The sequence below is a fragment of the Lepisma saccharinum genome, chromosome 25 (genome assembly GCF_977018435.1).
Source record: "Lepisma saccharinum chromosome 25, izLepSacc3.1, whole genome shotgun sequence".
In the NCBI taxonomy this organism is placed as follows: Eukaryota; Metazoa; Arthropoda; class Insecta; order Zygentoma; family Lepismatidae; genus Lepisma; species Lepisma saccharinum.
In genome coordinates, this window is record NC_139253.1 from 12,007,483 (window position 1) to 12,031,648 (window position 24,166).

Here is a 24,166-nt window from a genome sequence, read left to right on the forward strand (position 1 = left end):
TTCAATCCATGATATGTTTGTTCCAAATACGAGGTGTGGCTGTCGACAAACGGCAGAGTGCCTCAAGGTCAAGCGGTGCATGAGTCTATAATGTGATATCCTGCCTATCAACTGTGTGATTTCCCAGGGTGTGCGGCGATCAGTTCCTCTGTAGCTTGTAAACGAAGTGAACCGTACATCTGTGCTCCGTCGGAAAAATGTTAAGTGTGAAAGTGGAACAGCATATTAATTTGATGTATCTTATAAAACTTGAAAAATTCGCCACAGAAACTTATGGTTTCTTGAAGGAAGTATACAGAGATGAGTGTTTTATCACACATGCAAGTGTTTGAGTGGTTTCAAAGGTTTAAAGAGGGACGAGAAGTGATCGTGGCTGACGCGTCCTGGATGGTCTTGCACGTCAAAAATGGAATCAAACATTGCAAATGCTTGTGAATTGATTTGAAAAGATCGTCGCTTGAGTATTCGAGCTATTCCAAAACAACCAAAAATATTACATTACAGTGCTGACGACCCTTCGTGAGCGAGTACGAAGATGACGACCTGATTTGTGGAAAAGCAAGTCATGGATTCTTCATCAGGACAATGCTCCTGTCCACACGGTGTTGTCAGTCAAGGTTTTTTTGGCCAAGCATGGGATCCCAGTATTAGAACATCCACCCTATTCACCGGATCTCGCTTTGCAAGACTCCCCCCCCCCAAAGGTCAAATCAGTACTACAAGAAACCAGATTTACGACCACAGAATCTGTGAAAACAAAAGCCACTGAGGTCATGAACATGGTTTCAGAAAATGATTTCCAGCACTGCTTCCAGCAATAGAAGATTCGTATGGAGTGGTGTATCGATACTTCAGGGGAGTACTTTGAAGAGGATAATGTTTGTATTGTACAAAATAACCAATAAAAGATTTTGTAGCAACAGTCCGGTTTTTTTCTAGCCACACCTCATATGCTTATTTAGTACTTTTTACATGTAAAATGTTTCTGAATTTGAAATGTGTTTATTTTTTAACTTAAGGCTAGCAACCTATCCACTGAGTATTGCAAGTGTTAGATAGACCTACATTCTTGGGGTGCCGTGGAAAAATATTGAAACACTAAGGGTGTCGGGAAGTGAAGAAGTTTGGGAACCATGAGTTAGGGATAGTTACTGAGCACATGAAGTTTAGTGAAGGGACTATGGTACCTTCTAAAACTGATATGTTGGGTATTTCCCAGCACATTCCATATGATGCATTGGTTGACTGGGAGTAGTTGGTGGATAATGGCTACTCAAAGTCGAAGTTAAGTTTGTGTTGTGGCAACAATAAAAAAGAGTTTTGTGGGGATGAGTGGTGGTGTTGGTATTGCATGTATACAGCAATATACTATGAATACATAATTACAGTAGTAGAATTAGTATTTTCTCCAGATCTTATCCTATGGATTTGTACTCGGACACACACTCACATTTACATTCTACAGCACAAGAGCCATGCTCATGTTTTCTTGCCTAACATTGTGAATCATTTTCAATTTATGTGCAATATGCCCTCAAAGACTTCGTGAGTACTGAACCACATTTGACACATATAAACGTTCTGACTTCTGAAGATTTTTAATTTAATTCTTCTACAGAATATCTAAGAACATACTAACCTTGAAATAGCTCTGGAGCAGCATACGGTGGGCTGCCACAGAACGTATCCAATTTGTTACCTGGTGTGAATTCATTACTGAAGCCAAAATCAGCTATTTTAATATTCATCTCACTATCCAAGAGTAAATTTTCAGCCTGTTGAAAAACAAATATGAATTTCAGTTCAGGTTATAATTACAAATGTAACAAAATAGTGTACAATGAGAATTCCCGTGCCTTCTAGCAATTTCAAGCATGGATTCTTTATGGCATACTTCAAATCTGATTGTCAAATTACACAAACTGAAGTTAAATTTTACCATTACAGTTATCATTGAGACTAATTAATACTGTTAAAAAAAATTGAACTAGTCCTATTGTGCCATGCATGCTCTATATACACGATACAAGTTTTGAACTGAAGGCACACTGTTCTTCTTCTAGCCAATGACGGCACAAGGCTAAAATTTTTTTAAATTAAAAATTCATGTGTTTTGCTTATTGTTGATGTATTCGTATCTACTGTTATCTGTTGCTGACACAGTTTGCAAATTGTCATATGACATTTCTGTGAGTATAAACATCCTAGAAATTATATATTCTGATCATCTCAAATGTGAAATTATGAATATTTAAAAATAAAACTTTGATAAATTGACATGGTATAGTTCCAATGGGATATCTTCTGAACTACTTTAAGTTGTTTAATTATTGCTATCAGTATCAATGGGAATCAGTATGAGAGCAATTTCTGTGGTATCAGCTCAAGCCTAGTATTTTGTTACGTGAAGTTGTGCAAACAACTTGTGTAGAACTACAACTACAGTTACACTACAAAGATAAACAAAAAGGATGCAAAATATTACCTTCAAGTCTCTATGAATGATTTTTTTCTGATGACAATACTGTACAGCTGAAACTATCTGAAAAGAAGAAAGGAAGGAACTTCGATATTTTGTGTACAAAATATATTCAGCATTACAGAATTTTAAATAAATCAAGATTAAAGGCATACCTTGACACATGGAAAATATAGAAACACCCATAACAAGGGTGGTGACTGCACAAGTAGCTTACCATTTTTTTAATATTCTTAACAAAAGCTCATAAAAAGGTGTAAAACACACCATGAGCAAACTTTTAGCTTGCATAAGGGGTCACAGAACAGTCCATGAAGTCTAGGTCTGTCATTATTGGAATTTATAATGCAATTTTATACTACAGTAACACATGGGAACACTTCCTCAAGATTTTGAAACTAGACTTATTTATTTGTACAAAATAACAAATCAGTGAAGTGACGGATTCCTATGTAAACAGTGGCACTGGTTACTGAAATTAGAGAACAAATAATAATTTTGAGATATTAAAACAATTTTATTTGAGGAATCTTGTATCTATTTCAGTGACTGCCATGATTCTCTCATTAGCTGCTTATTCTATATGTACGTTATTAATCACAATCTAACTAAGACAGGATTTTATGCAAACAGGTTAATTTTAACAGTGTTTGTACCACCAACTACACTCCACTCCACTCAAATATCCAATAATAATTTAATAATAATGGAGAAACTATTCACCATGTTGCCATCCAATCCTAATTTTTGCCACATAATACATTAAGTGTTAAACATCTGTGTAAACCAAGGCCCATAAAATCAAAAACAAATATTTTTAAAAAGCTGATGTTTCACTGCCATTAACAAGCAGCACTGCCATTAACAAGTAGAAGATAAAAACAGATAAAGAGAATGGAGGAAGTCAAAATGCCAACAAGGAGTGACATAACTGATGGTCTACATGTTACCAGGTTTATCTAATGCATTTACTTCTGTATACTTGTTGTACTACAGAGCATTCCCTGACATTCGCTATGAGACACTGCGGCGGCAAGCGGCCCAGCGTCAGCACTTGTCTTTCCCGGTGAACGGGGTCTGCGACAGTCGCACGCTACAGTCTGTTTTTTCACTCTCCCTGCCTTCGCTCTCTTTCCTTTTCTGTTGATGTTGCAGACTGACGCAGACTGTGGCTTAATATGGCACCACAAAAGTTTGCATTACAACAAAGGATTTATCTTGTCGAGTGTTACTTCGGAAAGAGGAATTGTGGAGAAGCGTAACGACGTTTTGCAATGAAATTTCCTGGTGTTTCCGTTCCACATAGGACAACTATATTAAAACTAGTAAAAGAGTTTTAGAGTAACAGGGTCAGTTCTGAATAAAAGTGGAAAGAAAAACCCATGTGTACTTACTGAGGAAAAACTCAATGAGATAGGGCAAAGTTTAGAACAGTCTCCTCAGAAATCTATCCGCTGCCTCTCACAAGAAAAAGGTGTTTCAAAAACCCTCTAGGTCCCCCGATTTGTCAGCCTGCAATTTTTATTTATGGGGAAATCTAAAAAATAAAAGTATACAAAGACAATCCGCACACCCTCCGTGAGTTAAAAGGGAGTATTGTACGAGAAATCTGGAGAATTACAGTAGATGAACTTGCACGTGTAAATGCAAATTTCCTTCGGAGATGCCAGGAACGTGTTGCAGCAGAGGGACATCATTTTCAACACCTTCTGTAGTCAAGGTTAATACAATATGAAAACTGAATTTTAATAGCAGACTCTAGCGACTGTCGCGGACCTCGTTTGCCGGGAAAGACAAGCGCTGACGCCAGGCCGCTTGCTGCCGAGTCTCGTAGCGAATATCAGGGAATGACCTGTATAAGTATGCAAGGATAATACAAAAGTTTGTATGTGCATTACTATATTCTTTGCACAAGCTTCTAGACCGAATTTTATCCTTTTTAGGCTCTGCTGGTCCTTTGGCTGATGTCAGTGAAGCTATTTTTGAAATTTCCGGTTCTTTTGAAAAAAAGAAAAAAAATGATATTCCAAAATCTGAAAAATTACATCTGCTTAGAATTCCTTCTGAAGCATCCACATGAATGTTCGTGTGGGTTGCTTTCGCTGTTGTCTGGATTATCGTGGTGGATTTTGGAAAAGAAGAAATTTCAAACACAACTTCATTGGTGTTGTCGAAGTGAGGTACTTTTAGAAAATTTCTCTCTATTTAAAAAAAAAAAAAAAGGATGATATTTAAAATTCTGGAACTCTTGCTAGAGCATTAAAGTGGTGTGGTTTTTTTCACTGTTGCCTAGATATATGTGATGAGAGCTAAGCTTACTGCACTATCAAACTATCAAATGTGTAAACAGCAATAGGAAATTACCCAAAGATCCACTTTGATGTTATCGAAGGAATTCTCAGCACTTTTCTTGAAAGAGGAATTTTACAAAATGACTTCACTGATACAGGCTAAAGGTCCACTGCTGTCTCAATACTGCATCTTTTTATACTCATGTGCTCAAAGCTAAATTATCTGTTGTTTCGACATACTCTTGCTCAAGAACATCAATTGGTAGAAACAGCCTAATTTCACACATTTTATTTATTGTGTGTGTACACACACACATACGCTCACTGGTAGAATTTAGTCTTTCCATGTTCAACACACTTAAAATTTGCATGCAGCCTGTATTTCATAACAAAGTTTATCTTTCAACAGGAGTTGAACAACAGCAGAACTGACAGAATTTTTCATGCAATACAATTCATTTATTTATCTTACCTGTCTAAATTTTGCTCTCGCCTCTTTCTCCTTCATTCTCCCATGTAAAACTAAGTAGTCGAATACCTCCCCACCACTTGCATACTCCATTACAAGGTAAAGGGTTTTTTCTGTTTCAATTACTTGAAAAAGTTTAACTGCAATCACACAAACAAAATGCATTAATATACACTTTTGGACACATAAATGCATGGTTTGGTGTAATTCAATTCACTTCCTTTATTAATAGAACTAAGCTGATACCAGCGATATTATCAGAATTAAATCCTTGACACTTTTCTACAGATCCAGCACTGTATTTGATACCTTGGCATGGAAGCAATGGCATTGCTAGTTTGTCATGGGTAAGCCTGTAGTTTGCTTATAAGTTTCAGATATCTTGGTGCTAGTGTAGTATCTGGGTACCTTGCGAGGTTCACAAAATTCCACATGGCACTTTCAAGGAGTAATTATGCAAAAAGCATAATTTTTAAGTAATTTTGCATGAGTATTGCATAAAAAAATAGGGTCTGATTAAATGACACCTATTTAATTGTTCTGATATCTCATATCTAAAATTATAAACATTTAAAAATAAAACTGACAGATTGATATGGTATATTTCCGACGGAATACTTACATATTAACATTTGCAAATATTATCAACTACTTTAAGTTGTTACAATGCTTAAGCACAGGTACTGGTATAAAGTATCAGTATCACCATTACTGAAGAGTGGTTAATATCAGCTTAGCTCTCTACATTACCTAAATTTATTTATTAAAATATGGTGTTGCATCCTTGTCAATAGTCATAGTCTTACCTCGATCAGCAGTAAAACATTTCCTGTATGTACAATAGGATCCATGAGTATTACCGTGCAAATTGTCCATGACTATTTTCATTAATTGTTTTTAAGCGATGGATTTTTATGTATGCTGATACAAAAGTTGGGTCAAATAAAGTGCACAAACATGGTGATGGATAATTTCCACGGTAATACTCATGGATCCCACTGTACAAAGAATGGGGTAGAGTAATCTCTCCTCTTCGGTATTGGTCGATATGGGTAAGTTGGTAAAATTGCTGACAATCTCTAAATATTTTATAACTTGGTATGTTAATGTAAGGTTTATTGTGAGTTTGAGATGTTTCAGGAGACTATCCCGTAATTTTAGCAGATGAGAGGATGAATATGAAGATACCATTACTTGCTGTGAATGAGAAGGCATGGGACTGGTGCAAAGAAAGAAACTATTATTGAAAATTATAAACTTGCAATGTACAAGGATTGAATGAAGGAGCCTAATGCCTAACAATGAAAAGCAATGGAGAGGGAGGAGAGGATGATTGTTGCATATTCTAATGTAAATTTACCATTTATTGTTAATCCCACTTCTCCTTTTTCATTTTTTTATCATACTATTAAATTTCTTTGACGTCAAAATTGCATACTTCTAAGTCAGTCTATTATAACACAATAGTATATAGGCCTGTTGTGTAGTATATATTTGGCTGTTGTCAAACTGTAAACACAGTATGCAACAAAAACCTTCTGTCAATACCACACCAGCCTCTTCCTCAATTTTAAATCTAACATTCACACCAATAATATAGAATTTTTTCACAGTCTACTCACCTATATTTGGATGGTCTAACATTTTCATTATTCTAACTTCCCTAAAAAGCTGAAAGAGAAAAATAAAAAGTTTTAAAACATGAAAAAAATAATAATACAGTATACATTTTACCACTAATAAGAGCCCAAAGTAAAGAAGCCCTACTATTTTTTAATCATTTTACATTTTCAAGCACTTTTGTGCTCTATTACACGTATCAGAAATAAATACTCCCTATATTCTGAATACATACTAAAAGTAATTTTCTTTATAAGCAAAAGTAAGTGAAAGTAATTTACAATACATTTGCAATAGGACATCTGCTTTAGCATGAAATATTAGTTCTCTGAAAATTTAGGTGCTCCATGGAATTTGTCCATCTTGCTTCTAAATTAATTCAAAACTACAATGCTCAACAACACACATCATCATCATCTCAATTATTAGAAGCAATACTATACTATGAAACACACCTCCTTCATGTTTTTAGGATATTTTATGTATACCTTGGGCATGTATCAATATCCTGTGAAGGATGGGAGGAATGTAACATGAAATAATGAAACCGTATAGGCAGAGTTGTTAACTGAATATTTGTTAAATTTCTTTAGAAGAAATTCTGAGCAACTCCTTCTGAAACAACTCAGCATTTCAAAACAGATTCAGAAAAATCTATTTTTCTACTCCTAATTGAGGTATTAAATTTACTATTATTACCTACCTTCTGTAGACTTCCTGGGTTTAGTTGTGTTTTGTCTATTATTTTGATTGCTACCTGTAAAATAAAATAAATTATATAAATATACATACTAGAGGTAATGTTTCATGTAAACACAAGCAAAAGAAATATGATACACGTGCAATAAATATTTGAACCTCAGCCTTAGCATAAAAAGAATAATCATTGTTAAGGTTAGAATTGTGGCAGTTAACTTTGGTTACATTTTTATAGGCTGACCACAACGATGTTGATAACATGCAACAATCTTGTCCTGGCCAAGACTCAAAACCAGAATCATCTGATATGAAATCATGAGTCCAGCAGTGAACATGCTCCTTCAACAGGGTGGCCAACTTTTTTGAAGATTAGATGACGGACAAATAACTTTCTCTTGGATAGGAGGCAGATCCCATTTTTAGATGCCATGCAATATGGGGGAGACTCTTCTATTTTAATACTGAATTTCAATTTTATTCTTAGTTTCAGAAGTCTAAGAGGGGAGGGGAAGGGAGGTTGTTATAGACATCAAGGGAGGAAGTATCACTAGTTCTAGATGTGAAAGCCTTGACCTCACTTTTCAGCCTCTTATGATAATCACAATGATGACATGAACTAGATAAACAAACAGATGTTGACATGAACTAGATAAACAAACAATAAAAAAAACATGCTCTGATCAGGATTCACAACCAGACGATGTCAAGATTGTGGGACACCGCTCAATATGTTTCATCCATAATATCCTTAAAAAGTACAATATCAACAAAATCCAATCAACTAAAATCCATTATTTTTTTCATACATGTAATCTGCATAAGACACTTCTCCATCCTGCACTTTCATAGGGTAACAAGTTTCATGTGGGTTCATAAAACAATAATGTATTTGCGAAACACTGTGTTTTCTGTCACATTTATAAAGGAGGAGGAGAATTTGCATTGGGCCAGCTTGATGTCTCCTATCTGTGCTTTGAGAACAGTATATTGATGCAGTCGCTTTTTGTGTGGTAATCACGTAACAATGGAACAAGTTGAAACTGAATGACTTCCAATGCAGCCAGAAAGTCTTATTTCTGGCATTCATTCCCTGAGCAATAATGGGAAAACCTTATCACATTTCTCAGTTCATGAAATTAATACAAAACATTCTTGTTCCAACTCAATTGTATTGGTTAGTCGAGTAGATTTCATTTATTCCATTCTGTCTCTTTAAACAAGCAGCACAGATCGTTGACAGAACACATCACCATTCCAAAATTACTATTTTATGGCTGAATATCTGAAGTTGCCCATGCATACCAGACTTGACCATGGAGTACCATGCTCCAGCCACCTTTAACCCCAGGTACCTATTTAATGGAAGCTGGGTGAACCCTCGAGCCACTGTGTGCAGTGACAAAGCCAGAATAATTCCAACCTTAGATCATCCATCTGGAGATCGAACCCGGGTCTCCCGCATGGCAGTCAGATGCCATACCGAGTAGACAACCAAACTCCACCTCGAAAGGTATTTTATATTTATATTTACTGCTTGATTTTGGATTATTTTACTTCGCATTTCTCCCACTTTTGACTAATTGCGGAGATGACTAAGAGATGATACAATGAAACTGATGAAGGGGACACGCCCAAATAACACTCATGCCCAGGCCCTGATTCGAATCCAGGGTCCCTTGGCATTGCAAGTAAGACCGACTGTTCGAGGTATACACCAATTTCTGGGATTAAGTAGAGTCCGGTTACTTTTGGAACATCTCCAGATGACCTAAGAGTAGTGTTGGGCGATATATCACGATATTGAAAAATATCGTCCAGGCGATATCAACTAGATGATATATCGTCACGATATTTTGACGATATATCGTCACGATATTTGGCGATATATATCGTGTTGACGATATACCATCACGATATTCTGGCGATATATATCGTGGAGTCGATATATCGCAGATATCACGATACGGAAAAAATATGGTATTGTCTTGATATATCGCGATATCAAATTTCCGATATCGTCCATCCCTACCTACAGTTCATCTAGCGAGCCTGCCGACAGTGTAGAGCGTGATGATGATGTTCAGCGATGGGTTCATATGACGTCAGCGTTTCGCTTTCAGATTGGTGGCTTCGGGAGTTAGGATACGCACCCAAGCTGCACATGCAAAACAGCCAGAGATGTTACGAAAACAACATCACTTTGTACATTACTATTTATCACGGTGTAGATAAGATGCAATCATATTTATTTATTCGTTTCCTCTTACATGTCGACGATGTTCCGATTGCTGAATACTTGTCAAGATTTTTGACGTATGAAAATCCTACGTGCTGAATACCGTAGATAAAGTTATAACTATTTAAAAATAGGCCCATCAGTTCTGCAAAAATGCTCCAAAATCAGTGACGCCCGCCAAGATATTCGAAAAAGCAGGCTTCCGGTTTAAAAATGGCATGGATCAGTAACAGCCATTTGCAGCGAGATAAAAACACTGGATTAACTTCTTCCTAATTGGACTGAGGAAGACTAAAACAAAGATCTGATGAAGAATAATCCCCTTGTAGGCTTCACCCAGTTCCATTATAAGATGGTTTATGCAAGGACGTATTTAGGGGGGAACAGGGGGTCCGGACCCCCCCCCCCCCCCCGACAGACTTATTAGGTACGAAAATGAAATAATGGAAATATACAGAGCATTCCCCGACATTCGCTACGAGACTCGGCGGCAAGCGACCCGGCATCAGCGCTTGTTTTTCCCGGTGAACGGGTCCGCGACAGTCGCACGCTACAGTCTGTTTTTTTTTCGCTCTCTTTCCCTTTCTGTTGCCGTTGCAGACTGACGCCAGTATAATCTTCCCTCGGAAGTTGTGTTGTGTCGTGTGTTGAAGATTGTGGCTTAATATTGAACCACAAAAGTATACATTACAGCAAAGGATTTATCTTGTCGAGTGTTACTTCGGAAAGAGGAATTGTGGAGAAGTGCGACGACGTTTTGCAACGAAATTTCCTAGTAGTCCCATTCCACATAGGACCACTATATTAAACCTCGTAAAAAAGTTTAGAGTAACAGGGTCAGTTCTGAATAAAAGTGGAAAAAAAATGGGGAAATCTAAAAAATAAAGTATACAAAGACAATCCGCACACCATCCGTGAGTTAAGAGAGAGTATTGTACGAAAAATCAAGAGAGAGTATTGTACGAAAAATCGGGAGAATTACAGTAGATGAACTTGCACGTGTAAATGCCAATTTCCTTCGGAGATGCCAGGAATGTGTTGCAGCAGAGGGACATCATTTTCAACACCTTCTGTAGTCTAGGTTAGTACACAATATGTAAAAAAAAAAGTAAAGTAATGTGCTCCCCTGTGCATAGCACCACGCCATGAAGGCGTATAGGGGGTGTGGGGGTAACGCCCCACACTTTCTTGATCCGGTCATGAGTGGGGGTGATGTGATCAGCATCACGCCCCTGACCGCTTTCACCCCCCAGGGTTTCCCCCAGGTACCCATGTTATTCGACGCTGGGTGGGCGCCGGGCCCGCTTCCAACGTTAGAAAAGTTCCCGGATTTGAACCGGCCGGGGACCTTTAGCATGGTAGTCAGACGCGTTACCGACTGAGTTTAGCATTTGTTGTATAATTTCCTCAGAACTTATTGGAAGACAAGAATTATATTGGGATCATACGGTTTTGAAGAACAGGAAGGACGTATTTAGGGGGTCTGGACCCCTCCCCTCCCGAAAGACTTATTAAATATGAAAAATAATGAAAATGCTCGTTTAGCATTTGTTGTATAATTTCCTCTGAACTTATTGGGAGACAAGGATTATATTGGGATCATACCGCTTTGAAGGACAGGAAGGACGTATTTAGGGGGGTTCAGGGGTCCGGACCCCCCAAAAGACTTACCAAGTACTAAAATTAAGTAATGAAAATATTAGCATTTGTTGCATAATCGATGGTTAAGTTCCTCAACTTTTTAGAAGGCAAGGATTATATTGGGATCATATGGCTTTGAATGACATTACAAAGAAGATTTATGTACACTACTACTCAAAATAATATGCATAAGACATTAATCAGAAACTTACTTTTCTCCAACTACTCTAAACATCATCTTTGTTATTCGATAAATATTCAATTATTCATCCATTTGACATTTGCCAGGGCACTGGTTTTTATGTACATTATTTCGATCTTAACTACAGGTAAGCTACGTAATAAATATGCGCTGTTATACGTATATTCTTATACAGTCTTTTTTACCTATTCGTGTAACAAAAATATAATATTAATTTATGTACTGTAATTAGTATTAATTTGATTTAATATAATTATTTCAATTTAAACATTATTATTGTTATTATTATAATTACTATTATTATTCCTGAAGACACTTTGTTCGGACCCCCTCCCCCCCCCCCCCCACGAAACATATTTCTAGATACGTGCCTGGGTTTATGATATGATAATTACATTCATTATGTATTTCCTTTATCTTCTGTTAGCAGAGAAAAAGTAAGTTGGAAGCACTTTTCTATTTGAAAGCGCAGCACGACTTCTACACGTCTTGCTCTTAGAGGACAATGTGAAATAACGGTAAAGTAAGAACTGATTAAGCCTCATTTTATTTTCGCCGAGAGATAAAGAGCAAAAACAAGAGGGTGACGTCAGAGCTTCGTCATATCTGGCTCACGAATCCTATCGCAAACAAGAGATGGGGAAGAACATCCACAAAGAGGTATTGACCCTCAAATTGATGAGGTTGGCTTATTTTTGGTTTCGAAACCTTCACAATGCAAGGTGAGGGGCGCCATCATAACAATGACAAGGCCTAAGAGCCTAATGGTGTTCAATGCAGATAACAGTAATTAGATTACGATTGACGATGGCCGATTGTACATGAAGTAACAAGGTAATGAATTCAAGCTTATCAAGGTACTTGGGTGTCCGTAGCTCCATCTGCTATCAGCTCATTTGTGTTTAATTTCGGTTTCCGATAACAAAATACGCAAAGAAGCGTCGAGTCTAATAATTACCTCGCAAACAACGCAGTAAACCGTCATTTGGAAGGCCTAATTGTATATACACTATCTATATTTCGTTATAAATCGATACATTTAGTAAGTTAAAAGCACTAAATCAGACAAAACTGACTACGAATAGGGCTGCAAATCAAAGTTAGGCAATTTGAAAGGCGACAAATCCAACCACGGTCCATTTTTGGCCGGGGAGACTTCAGGCATGAAATGCTTGCACATAGACCACCGTTTCCCAATCCCTGGGTCGAGGGCCGGTACCGGCTCCTGGCATCTGTTATACCGGACCACGAAAGTTAGACCTAAAATTTGTTACTACGGTTTGCGCAGCAATTTCGAGTAATATATTTTGTAGTGGAAATATCCTGATTTGAATTTTTCGTTGTTCAAAATGCAACATGCCAATGAAAATCAGCAGTTACCAAATTAATTTAACGATGTTGGCCTGGGGAAACTACAAGCTTCCATTAGATCTAGTAGCAGACAACTAATTTCAATCTATTTTTTATTTGTCAACATCTATTACTCTATATGATTATACCATAATTTATTTATTTATATTTAATTCAACGGTACATATTAATTAAAGCATAAAATTAAATATGAAAGGTACTTACAAATGATATCGTTGAGATAGGAACACAGTCGTTTAAAAAATAATTTACAAGGACGCGGTTTCACGAACGTTGAGAACCACTGACCTGGAGCTTTTAAAAATACCTCATGATTCTTCAAATAGCAGGTCAACGTAAATATTATTTGTAATTTTGTTACTTGTTTCATCGCATTTCTGCCACCTTTGGCTAATTGCGACGATGAATTTGGATGATGATGATTAGAAGAAACTCATGAAGAACACCCATGCCCATGCCGGGATTCAAAGTCGGTAACGTAAATAATAAAATAAAGTTACAAGCCCTCAACTTTCTAACTGGATAGGTGAAAGTGGAAAAGCAATGGAGAATGATCGCGAAAGTGGCTAGTATGGCGAAATCAATATTACCATGCGAGATACTGTTACGTATTTCTTGTATTCGCGCTCGGCATTACGTGCTATCTACCATTCTATGGATGATTTGACTTGACTGGTGCATGTGCGATAGCAGTAAGAAGAAAACAAACTTATCGGACGCCTGTGCACAAATATTATTCTAGAAGGGGGAGGGGGGAAGTTGTGCTGACGCTTTGAAGCTAATTCGCAATGAAGCAACCGGTTTTCTTTCAAGGCAATTCCATACAGATATCGTACGAATCATCATCAATGGCGCAGACTGACAAGATGGCAACTATGACCTCCTATGCGCAAACAGGTTTCTTACCAACAGAAATGCCGCCTACGAATATTTAGGTGAAGTTACACCATCTGGTCTGGTGTAGCATGCATGAAAAGTGGGGAGGGAGGCAACTGAAATTTCGAGAAAATAATAAAAAAAAAATCGAACGAAATAAGTAAAGAACTCGATTGGTTGAGTTTGTTTAAAGTCGACTTGAACAGAAAGGACAATAGGGACCATAGCCACTGTGTCTTCTACCGGGTATCGAACATGGAATTCTTGATTACAAGTCGAGACGTTCCCAGCACCCAATCTGGGAGACCACGGAAAATAACTCTGGAAAAGCCAAAGTTTTAAATGCAAACATTCCTTAAAATGATCCCCGATTACGATTCTTGTCTGTGAACTACATTTATAACGAAGGTTAAAAAATGGTAATTACGAAATGTATTATGCGAATCCCGCTCCTAGAATAACTATGTAACAATATCCATCGTTACAATTCTAGACTAATGCGAAAAAAAATCTGCCTACACTAGTGCCTCCAACTGTTGATTGATTGATTTGCTGTTTTAAGTCCACTTGATGTACAGTAAGGCTAATCGGGACTGGACCTACAGTTTAAAGTGGGATCCGAACCACAATGTGCCTCCACCGGGTATCGAACCCGGAACCGCCTGCAACTGTTCGTTCTTGATTAGATAGATCTCAACATTCTGTCTGCCTAGACAGGGGAGTATCCAACGGTGTGAGGGTTAGTGGGGGTCATAAACCCCCTTTAAAAAAACCCGTCAAATGCACACAAAGATGGTAAAATGTGGGATGACTAAAAAAAAAGTATACGTAAACCCTCCCCCTCTTTCGAACTCCTGGGCAACCCACTCTGCCTAGATTCCAATGTGAACTGGAGTCATTGATTTTTATCCCACCATTGAACAAATCTCGTACTAACATTATTCTGAAAGGAACGTCAAGACCAAATTGTTTAGATTCAGTTTACGGTTTCCAGAAGCAGACAGTTGTCGGAAGTTTCTTTTTAAAAAAAACCTTATAGGTAAATACGAAGGAAAGGACAAAAATACCGTAACGAATTGTATGTTCGTGGACCATATCGTTGCGGCTCAGTCATATTATCATGTCGAGAAGGCAATGACACTTTACAGAGATCTTGCACTCCCTCCGGCATTCCGGCTTCCTGTTCCTCCTGCAACAATCCCTCGCTTAGAGAATTCTCAATATATATCATTATTTTAATATTCAGACAAGAGTACAAGTATGCCTCCCACCACTGAAGGCTTGTATTATGAGCATTGAGGGGTGTATGGGGTGACCTTCAAGTAAGGCACCCAAGAGTCAACCTCACTTCCCCGTAGTAGTAGTATACCCCGGTAATTGGTACTTGCAGGCAAACGAGGCTCTGGAGCCAAATCCTCTGTCGTTTGAATTGAATTATTGTTGTTTTAAGTCAACTGGATGCACAGAAAGCCTAATCGGGACTGGTTTTACAGTTTAAAGTGGGATCCGAACCAATGTGCCATGTGGTTGCATCGGGTATCGAACCCAGGACCCCTTGATTACAAGGCGACGACGTTATCACTACGCCATCAGGGAGAAACTCTGTGGAGTCGTGTTGTCCTTGTGTGTGCTGTGTGCCTCTTTACAGCCTGTACTACTCAATTTTGTTTTATTTTAGGGGCTTATCCCCATATTGTGTGCCATTTGATTTATTCTCATTAGATGGCTCTGGTTTTTGCTGTATCTGAAAAGCGAATAATAACAATTGTAGCTAGTACGGTCGACCGCTGGGCGAACTGTTCATCATATTTTTTTTATTAACACAGTTTTTTGCAATGTGAAGCGTCAAATTGAAATAAAGACTCAAATAAGCAACTAACTTTATCACCAGGTTCATTCCATTCCTTAATCGTAAGATAAAGAAGAACGAAATATAGCGATGGGCAATTGGTATACTGTTATCTTAAGCCTGGTCCACACGTAACGTTTTGTCGTCAGTCTTTCATGATCGTGCCAGACGGATCAAACAGAACATTACGCGTGGACGGCAAGTTTGACGTCTTGCATGAATTGAATGACGTTTGGCGACCGCTCGAAAGTTAGATGAGCTGGAGATTTGTTTACAAGCAAAACGGAAGACAAGTCATGTTAATTTTGTGCCGGGTCGATTATGCCAATCCTCATGTTCCTGCTGCATGTAATTCACGGAGTAAACTGACATGTGAGAGTTTACCCTTCTTAAGTAACCTATCTCGAGGCCACCGTGCTTTTCTTTCTTAATCTCACCGCAGCACACACTGAAATTATACTTATCAACAGTGTTTCATACGTGATATTTTTGGAACGACTGAAGAAAAGACAGAAAGCATGAGTAGTGTACCTTACCTTATCAATGAAAGATTGAAGACATAAACATTATGTGTGCACCATGCTTTAGTCGCATATTGTACATCCAAACTAAATCTATTTTACTAAGATGAATTTCTGAAATCGCTGCTCTGTTCCAGGGGGGGGGGGGGGGAAACCTTGACCATGGATGAAAAGAATTCGGTCTCATATTTCTGTCGTGGTGAAGTTGCCCAAGAAATCACACCTCGAAGAGACCGACTACCCCTCCCCTCCAACCCAAACTCGTGAATTATTCGGGAACGCCGATTTCACCAATGCCACTGCTGTGTATACAATATACGCGAGGAAATGCCAATTTCCAGGACGGTAATGGAAAGGAATTTTCCAGCAACGAGGAAAATGCCACGCTGCTCGGAAATCGATTTCTCAGGACATCGGGTACAATTACACCCGCCGCCACGACGCTTTCCGCTCTTCTGTGAACATCAAACTTTAAGCATTTCGTTATCAACGTTGAAAAGAACTTGTGTAGGATGCGCACAGAAGAATGCACCATCGTTCATTGTAGTGAAGGATCGAATGAGTGTTCAAAACGCTGGCATCCTCGGTTTAAAACCCCAAACAAGCAACGAACTGCTACAGAACAATGCTGGCGCCATCACAAAATCATTCTTAGCTTAGAGAGCTCCAGAGTGATCTGCGCAAAGCAACAGGACTCCATTGACTCAACATGTTAGAAAATAGATCGTTACATACACGAAAACACTAGCAGAATATTGTATTTGTAACCTACAAACGGGCCTCCCAAATGCCATAGTGGTAAGGTCGTCACCTTGTACTGAAAGGGCCCCAGCTTCGATACCCGGTGGAAGCACATAGTGGTGTGGATCGCACTTTAAAATGTATGTCCAGTTCCGTTTAGTCTCTACATGTTCAGAGTGGACTTAATCAAACTAAAACAAGCAACCTAAAAACGGGTTGTTCATATTCCCTAAAAAATCTGGGCACATTATTAACAGTGTTTATTAATTAGAAGTGGTTAACTAAAATAAAAATGCGTTTGACTAACATTTTATTTTCAGAATGACTGATCGAATTACAAAAATCACTAAGGTACTTCATGAAAGGCTGGGTGCAAGAAAACACAATAAGTCCTTCAACGTATTACATACTGTATCACTACTGGTAACTGAAAAGCACTAACATGATCGAACTGATGGCACATTCGGGTTTATATATTTGTAACGTGCAATAATCCTTTTTAGGTAATGATTGCACAACTAAAAAAAAAAAAAAAAAAAAAAAAGATGTATACTAATAACGCCTATTTTGGGTTACTACTTCGCTATGGCCTCATACCTGAGATTCCCAGTAACCTATTTGTTGTTAGTGTAGTGGCGGAAGATATAAATTTTTTATCGAGATGAAAAGTAGCATTCATAAGCCTGAATCAGTATCGTGGGAACAATTGGGGAGCTACTTGAAAACAACAGTAGCGGACTACGGTTCGAAAGTAAGAAGACAGCAACGATCTCCCAACGGAATTTGCTTTACAGATCTTGGCCCTCAAGGGCTGTGGCGCCACGGAGTTTTGTTCTTGGTTTACAGCCCACGCGTTTGGCAGTTTATAACTACTGCATTGTACTGAAAAGGCACCGGTGCCAATTCCTGGTGACGGCAAATCACTGCAAATGTTTGGGGTCCAACTGCAAGACACTTTGCAACATATTATTCTGAATCACATTTTCAACCAGGTTACATAAAGAAAGAAGACATATATGAGAACGTGGAATAATATGGCTCCCCTTTGGTCGTCGGTGCATTGCTTGAAATCTCCTCACGGCACCCGGCGACAGTATGGAACACACACCACCTGCCTTGACATCCTATTGCACCTTGTGACGTAACTGAACTGAAGACATGGTTCAATCCATTTTCCTGTGTAAATCCCGTTTCAGAAGTCACTCATCATCATCGCCAGTTTTAATTCATAACAGTCGACGTAGATTGTAAAACGAATACGCGTTATTTGGAAAGTGAATATTTCTGCCCAGTACTCAACTCTCTCCAACTTTTGGCTTTCACATCCATCATGACTGTCGATTCTGCATTTAATGTCTACGGTCTGCAGGAGCCATTCCTGCCGTGAGGTAAATGGCAGTCTGGCAATTACGGGGTGATGTGATATACGAGTGTGACGCAGTGGCAGTGGCCAAGCGGAAGGTAATCCAGGATTCACGATTCTATGTTCTTTGCTACATGCTCTTTTGGGCGACACCATTCCATCGCGTCCTAATAACTGAACTAATACTCTTGGATCTCGATAGAAAGCATTGCTAGGTATGCAGACTACTGGCATTGACTGTTTGTTATGATGTATCTTTACCGGAAACAAATATATTTAGCGTATTGTAATTTAAAATTATGGCAGACAACAAAAAATACAATGAAAGATAAAAATACTCGTATAACCTTGTGTATTAAACCATTACATGAGGAACAGGGTATCTACCAAAATAACAAATCCAAAATTCTTGACTTTTTCATGACGCTTTTATAGTTTTTCTTAACCTTTATTTATTCGATCCCTACTTAGGTAATGTTGGAAATTAGCAACTAACAAAAATAAATATTTATTTAATGGAAAATTCCTACCAAAAGGCCAGTTAAGTTGAAAACTGAAGCTGTATTTAACAAGAGCATTAGTCTTGCTTTTTCTATTAACACAACTTGGGACTACATTTGGCAGACTAGCGATGCTCTGGCGTTTGGACTCTCAGCCAGTATAATCTTTTGTGGAGCTCGTGCTGTCGCCCCTATATGTTTGTGATTGTCCCTTCATCTACCTTATCTACCATCCTCATCTTCGCGATTAGCCAAAGGAGCAGAAAAGTGAAGTAAAATAAAGTAAATCAATCAGTCAGTCATTGTGATAGCAAAAATTCTTGACCACAAGTATATAATTTCTCGACATCTTCACCTACTTGTTGATTTCTTTACTTTATCTTGACTTTCATTACTGGTAGACACCTGCCAACATTCTCGATCTCGGTCATACTGAAGGTGAAGTGACCAACACAGTCCCCTCTTGATCAGAGGCTGGGTGTCCCCCCCAAGAGCCGCTTACGACAAGGTCACTGTCGCAAAATTTCTCACGCCAGGAATATAATGCTTCTCTGTTCACTTGACCTCTTAGGTTAGAAAGTTCAATACGAACTAATGGTGTAACAGAAATAAAATCGGATAGGGGGAGTTTCATGTCCTCTGGAACCTTAAAACTTATGGAATTGTTTCTACGAATAAATCACTATGCATGCCTTATGGAACTGTTTTAACGAACAAATCACTATGCATGCCTACCACTTCAGTAAGTTTATAGAGTGAATGACAATGGCGTCAATTCGTGGACAGGTGGGTGGAAATACTATTTTCCTAGAAATATCCATACACTCACAAAGCAAGGCACATTTTCCGCAATAATAGCGTTGTTCCCTCAAAAAACATTGCTTCAATTTGAATTTATTATGTTCGTGCAATAATTAATACGTATTATTGTGGCTGAAATGAAATTATGCGTTTTTTTTGGTGAACTCATTTTCCGGGGGGGGGGCACGGCCCACCCTTGCCTCCCCTTCCGGACCCCCATGCTGGAAAATATGCACAAATCACCAGGGATCCTATGTTGAAAAATATCATACTTGTGGCAATCCAAGCCAATGAGAAAAGTATATACACAGAACTAACAACTAGTACGAGGGCTGCTGGAAAAGTTTCTGCTATCAATATGAAAAAAGACATTTGAAATTCTGGGAAAGGCTTTATTGTTTCTCAAAGTATTCACCCTTAAGATCGATATACTTTTGCATACGCTCAAACCAATTTTGAAAGCATGTTTTCCAATCTGAAGCTGATACTTCAGAAACAGCTGTTCGGAATGCGTCAACAGCTGCTTCAGGCGACACAAATCGCTCACCACGCATCTCATTTTTCATGTGTGGGACCAAAAAGAAGTCATTAAGTGATAAATCAGGTGCGTACGGACAATGTCATTAATTCGACATTTTTACTGGACAAGAAATCAACAGTTTGGTGTGTTGAGTGGGAACTGGCGTTGTCATGGTGAAGAATAATGCGACGATTTGGGTTTGTTTTACGCAATTCATTGATGACCTCTGGCAAACAAATCGTTGTACCACTCAGCATTTCAGTCCATCGATCTTCTAAAGCTATTGTTGCCACATGTCCGGTACAACCGAAGAAACGAGCAATCATTTGCTTGGCAGCACTCCTCGAACGAACAACTTTTGTTGGTTTCGGCTCACTTTGAAACACCCAAACAGTGGATTGCTGTTTAGTTTCGGGTTCGTATGAATAGATCCAAGTTTCGTCCTCTGTAACGATGTAGTACACCAAATTTGACTTAACTCGGTTGAATTTTTTTAGCACTTCTTTATACCAATTTACACGAGCCTGTTTTTGAGGTTTGGTCAAGTTGTGTGGAATCCAACGGTTTGAAAGTTTCAGTACGTTCAGATGACCATGCAAAATCGTATGTATTGCTTTCATGTCAATGTTAAAGGATGCCTGAATCTCACGGTATGTCACATGCCGATCTCTCAATCATTTCACCCACAGCATCAACATTACTGGCATCAACAGACGTGGATGGACGACCTTCACGAAGTTCATCACTGAGAAATATGCGACCACGCTGATTTGGAAAACCAATTGTACACAGTCCTATTGGATGGTGCTTCATCCTCAAAAGCCAAATTAAGTCGCTCGATGCATTGTTTCGGTGTTAAACTACATTTGAAATCATAAAAAAATTATTGCCCGAAAGTGTTAACGGGAAATTTCCATTTCTCACACGAAACTAATACTACAAACTGCTGTGAAAAATAAATGAATATGCTTAAACAAACAAAGATAATTTAAACGTAAAAAAGGTTTATTCTTCAGATTTTTATAATAGCGAAACACTAGCGCCACTTGGTGGTAGTTTGCAGGAACCTTTCTTTTCCAGCAACCCTCGTATGTAAAGAACTACGCAACTAAAATTCGGTATAAAATGAAGCAAGATATTGATGTTTTGCTTTGGGAGAAATACAAATACCCGAGGGGCACACAAAAGAAAATTGCGTGGTCACAAGACCAATAGTGTTACCACCTAGCAATGAAGCTATACCCTTCAAAGGTATCGCATCCACCTTGGAGACTTGAGCTGTTTGGAACAGGAAACTTGCGGCAGTGTTGCATACCTTAGCACTTATGGAGGGATAAATGGTGTCACAAGTGCCCTATATTGACCAACAAAACAGAGCAAGTGTTGCCAGTTTCTGTGAGGGCCCACATTGATATTATAGTGCTTACTTTTTACCACAATGGATAGAATGTCAGTTGAACACTTAACATGAATCACAACCCAGTTATCTCGTTACAGCTACAAGAAATGCAAGTGGGCAAATGAGATGGTTGAAACAATTTAAAGTAGAGGTTCCTAACATACTATCACTTATGGGTATTGCCACGTAAATTCTCCTAGACACACTGCTCACACACTTGCCGATTTTGCACTTGATTAGTGTTTGAAACAAATGAGTTATTATTTCAACAGGAGTGAATGAATAAAAAGCTACGAGAACAAAAATGGAGAACATACTGAACAGATGATTATACCCATTGTCAGAGGGTCGATTAGGCTGCCATTATACTATTCCTGGGTGTACTACAGTGAAGTAAGCTTGGTGTGGTCTTCAAGGAAAAAAAAAAATAACAACAACACCCCTTACATCCTATCAAACAATCCTTCTACTGATAAAAAATATAACGCTTCCTTCTGATATTGTTATACGGAGCAATACACATCATTGTGCTTGTCTTGGTCAATGCAGATATGTGCTTCTTGCAGATAAGTTGAGGGACAAATACATCTGTACTAAGCAGCAAGCTCCCTGTTCAGCTCGTTACTATCCTTAAATATCTACATCAATCAAGTTGTGACAATCGTTCATACTGATACATACAGGGTATATAAGATCAGCATATATAGTTTTATATATGCACATTAACAGATACATGCAAATGCATTAGGAATTCTAAATCTATAGAAAGAATGAGCTAAACGCATATACAATAGAATTGATAGTACGCAAATTTAGTTGAGATATTGTGGAATCTCTCTCTTCATAGCATAAAGGAAGTATATTCTGAAAAATGCAACTTACCTCCTTTCCTGTGGGTACATGCTTGGCCAATTTTACTTTTGCAAAATTTCCTTTGCCTATTGTTTTGAGCAGCTTATATTTTCCTATGTGTGGTTCATCCGAAGTCCGGCTTCGGGAAGAGGACACTCGAGTTGATGAGGTACTTTCACCTCCCTGCAAGAAAAAAAACAAAAACAAAACGTGTTAAGTAACCAGTAGAAAGTTATTGCTAATGGAAATCACAACTTAACACACATATCTGGTTCTAAATCAAGTTCAGGAAATTTGGCAATACAATCATGAATGCAATCTAAATAATAATAATAATAAAAAAAAAATAGCGGGAGACATATGGTAAAATCAGGGCAAAATCTGCAGCATAAAGATGTGCCCCATCCGGAAAATAACTTTGAATCCCTTGATCACAAGATGATAGCATGGTGTGGTAGTGTTATAAAGGAGGTTCCGCACAGAAAATAGTACGGAGGTGAATTAAGATAAGGGTCATTCCATGTGAAATAGACCAATTTCAGGAAAGTTTCCACGTCATGGTTATTTGATTTGGATGAAATCTGGCATGAAGGTTCAATCATGTCTGGAAGGCTTGTATTCCAAATATTAGGTTCCTCCGAGGAATAGTTCTGGAGTTATAGTCTGTGGAAGAAGGTGGTGCGCAACAGAAAATGTGATCCAAATTGAGCCTCAGAGCTAACTTCAGGACTCAAAAACTTTGGAACTATTGATCACAGTCTAGTGATATTTACACACCAAATAAACCTCTCACCAAGGAACACGTGTATTGAATCAAAATACCCTCAGATTGTTTACGTTAGCAAATAAAATACCCCAAAATATGCCATGAAAAGCCTTACGTGTCAAAAAATGCATATTTTGTGTGCCTGCTGTTACAACTGTAATAAAACCAGGAAGGTGGCATAATTTTTCTAGTAACCCTGATGTGAGCTCAGTATGCACACATTATGTCGTCTCCATATCACCCAATCTATATTATATGTGGTTGAATATGCAAGAAATTGAAAAATCACGATAAAATGCTGGATATTTGAAATGGTGTAGCACAAATGGGACAAGACATATCCAAGCCAAGTTGCATACAATACATAATTAGACCTTCCTCTAATGTGTGTCAAAATTTCAACTTGTTTTTGCAAGGCCCTATTGCACAGCAAAGGTAGTCCCTTAAACGCCCAGCGCGTTTTCACTATATTTTAAAGTCTTCATGGCATGCTCTAAATATAGTGTGTTAGTTTCATTACTTTATTTCAGTTTGTGAATCATTGTCTAAACAGATATTTGAAAACACCAGCAGAATTTGGAACTCGCTCGCAACATTGATTATTAAAATTATATAGATATATGCATATTTTCTATCTGAAGCTAGAACAGGAGGGGGCAAGGGGCATGTGATGAGGTAAAGAGGATGCCAAACGAGCAAACCAAGATTGTAAAGAGTAAACATCGTGGGATACTGTGAAATGAAAGTTTTGTCGTTATGTTTAATTAATAACATGAAAGAAATAGTTCTAAAAATTTTCTTACTCGCTTCGCTCGCAATTTGCTGATTTATTTAAGAGTCATATTATATCTGTACTTATTGCTACTACTTCAGACGGGCAAGCACGCGCGCACCCGTGGAATGCATTCTCACTGATATTTCATCGATGAATCGGACCCCCCCCCCCCCAAGATGAACTCCGAGTTACACC

The 24,166-nt window shown here is 38.3% G+C and overlaps 1 protein-coding gene across 13 annotated transcripts in view; it reads right to left on the reverse strand.

Moving 5' to 3' along the window:
- The window catches only part of LOC145978960 (serine/threonine-protein kinase MARK2), a 170,531-nt gene that overhangs the window by 42,122 nt on the left and 104,243 nt on the right, over nt 1-24,166 (reverse strand). For all 13 annotated transcript variants that reach the window (XM_083111994.1, XM_083111990.1, XM_083111991.1 and 10 more), the window contains 6 exons: nt 22,461-22,613; nt 7,563-7,616; nt 6,862-6,910; nt 5,243-5,379; nt 2,486-2,542; nt 1,640-1,775 (listed from right to left, as the gene is read on the reverse strand). In XM_083111994.1, the coding sequence (XP_082968120.1) occupies nt 1,640-1,775; nt 2,486-2,542; nt 5,243-5,379; nt 6,862-6,910; nt 7,563-7,616; nt 22,461-22,613 (586 nt within the window). The remainder of the gene's footprint in view (nt 1-1,639; nt 1,776-2,485; nt 2,543-5,242; nt 5,380-6,861; nt 6,911-7,562; nt 7,617-22,460; nt 22,614-24,166) is intronic.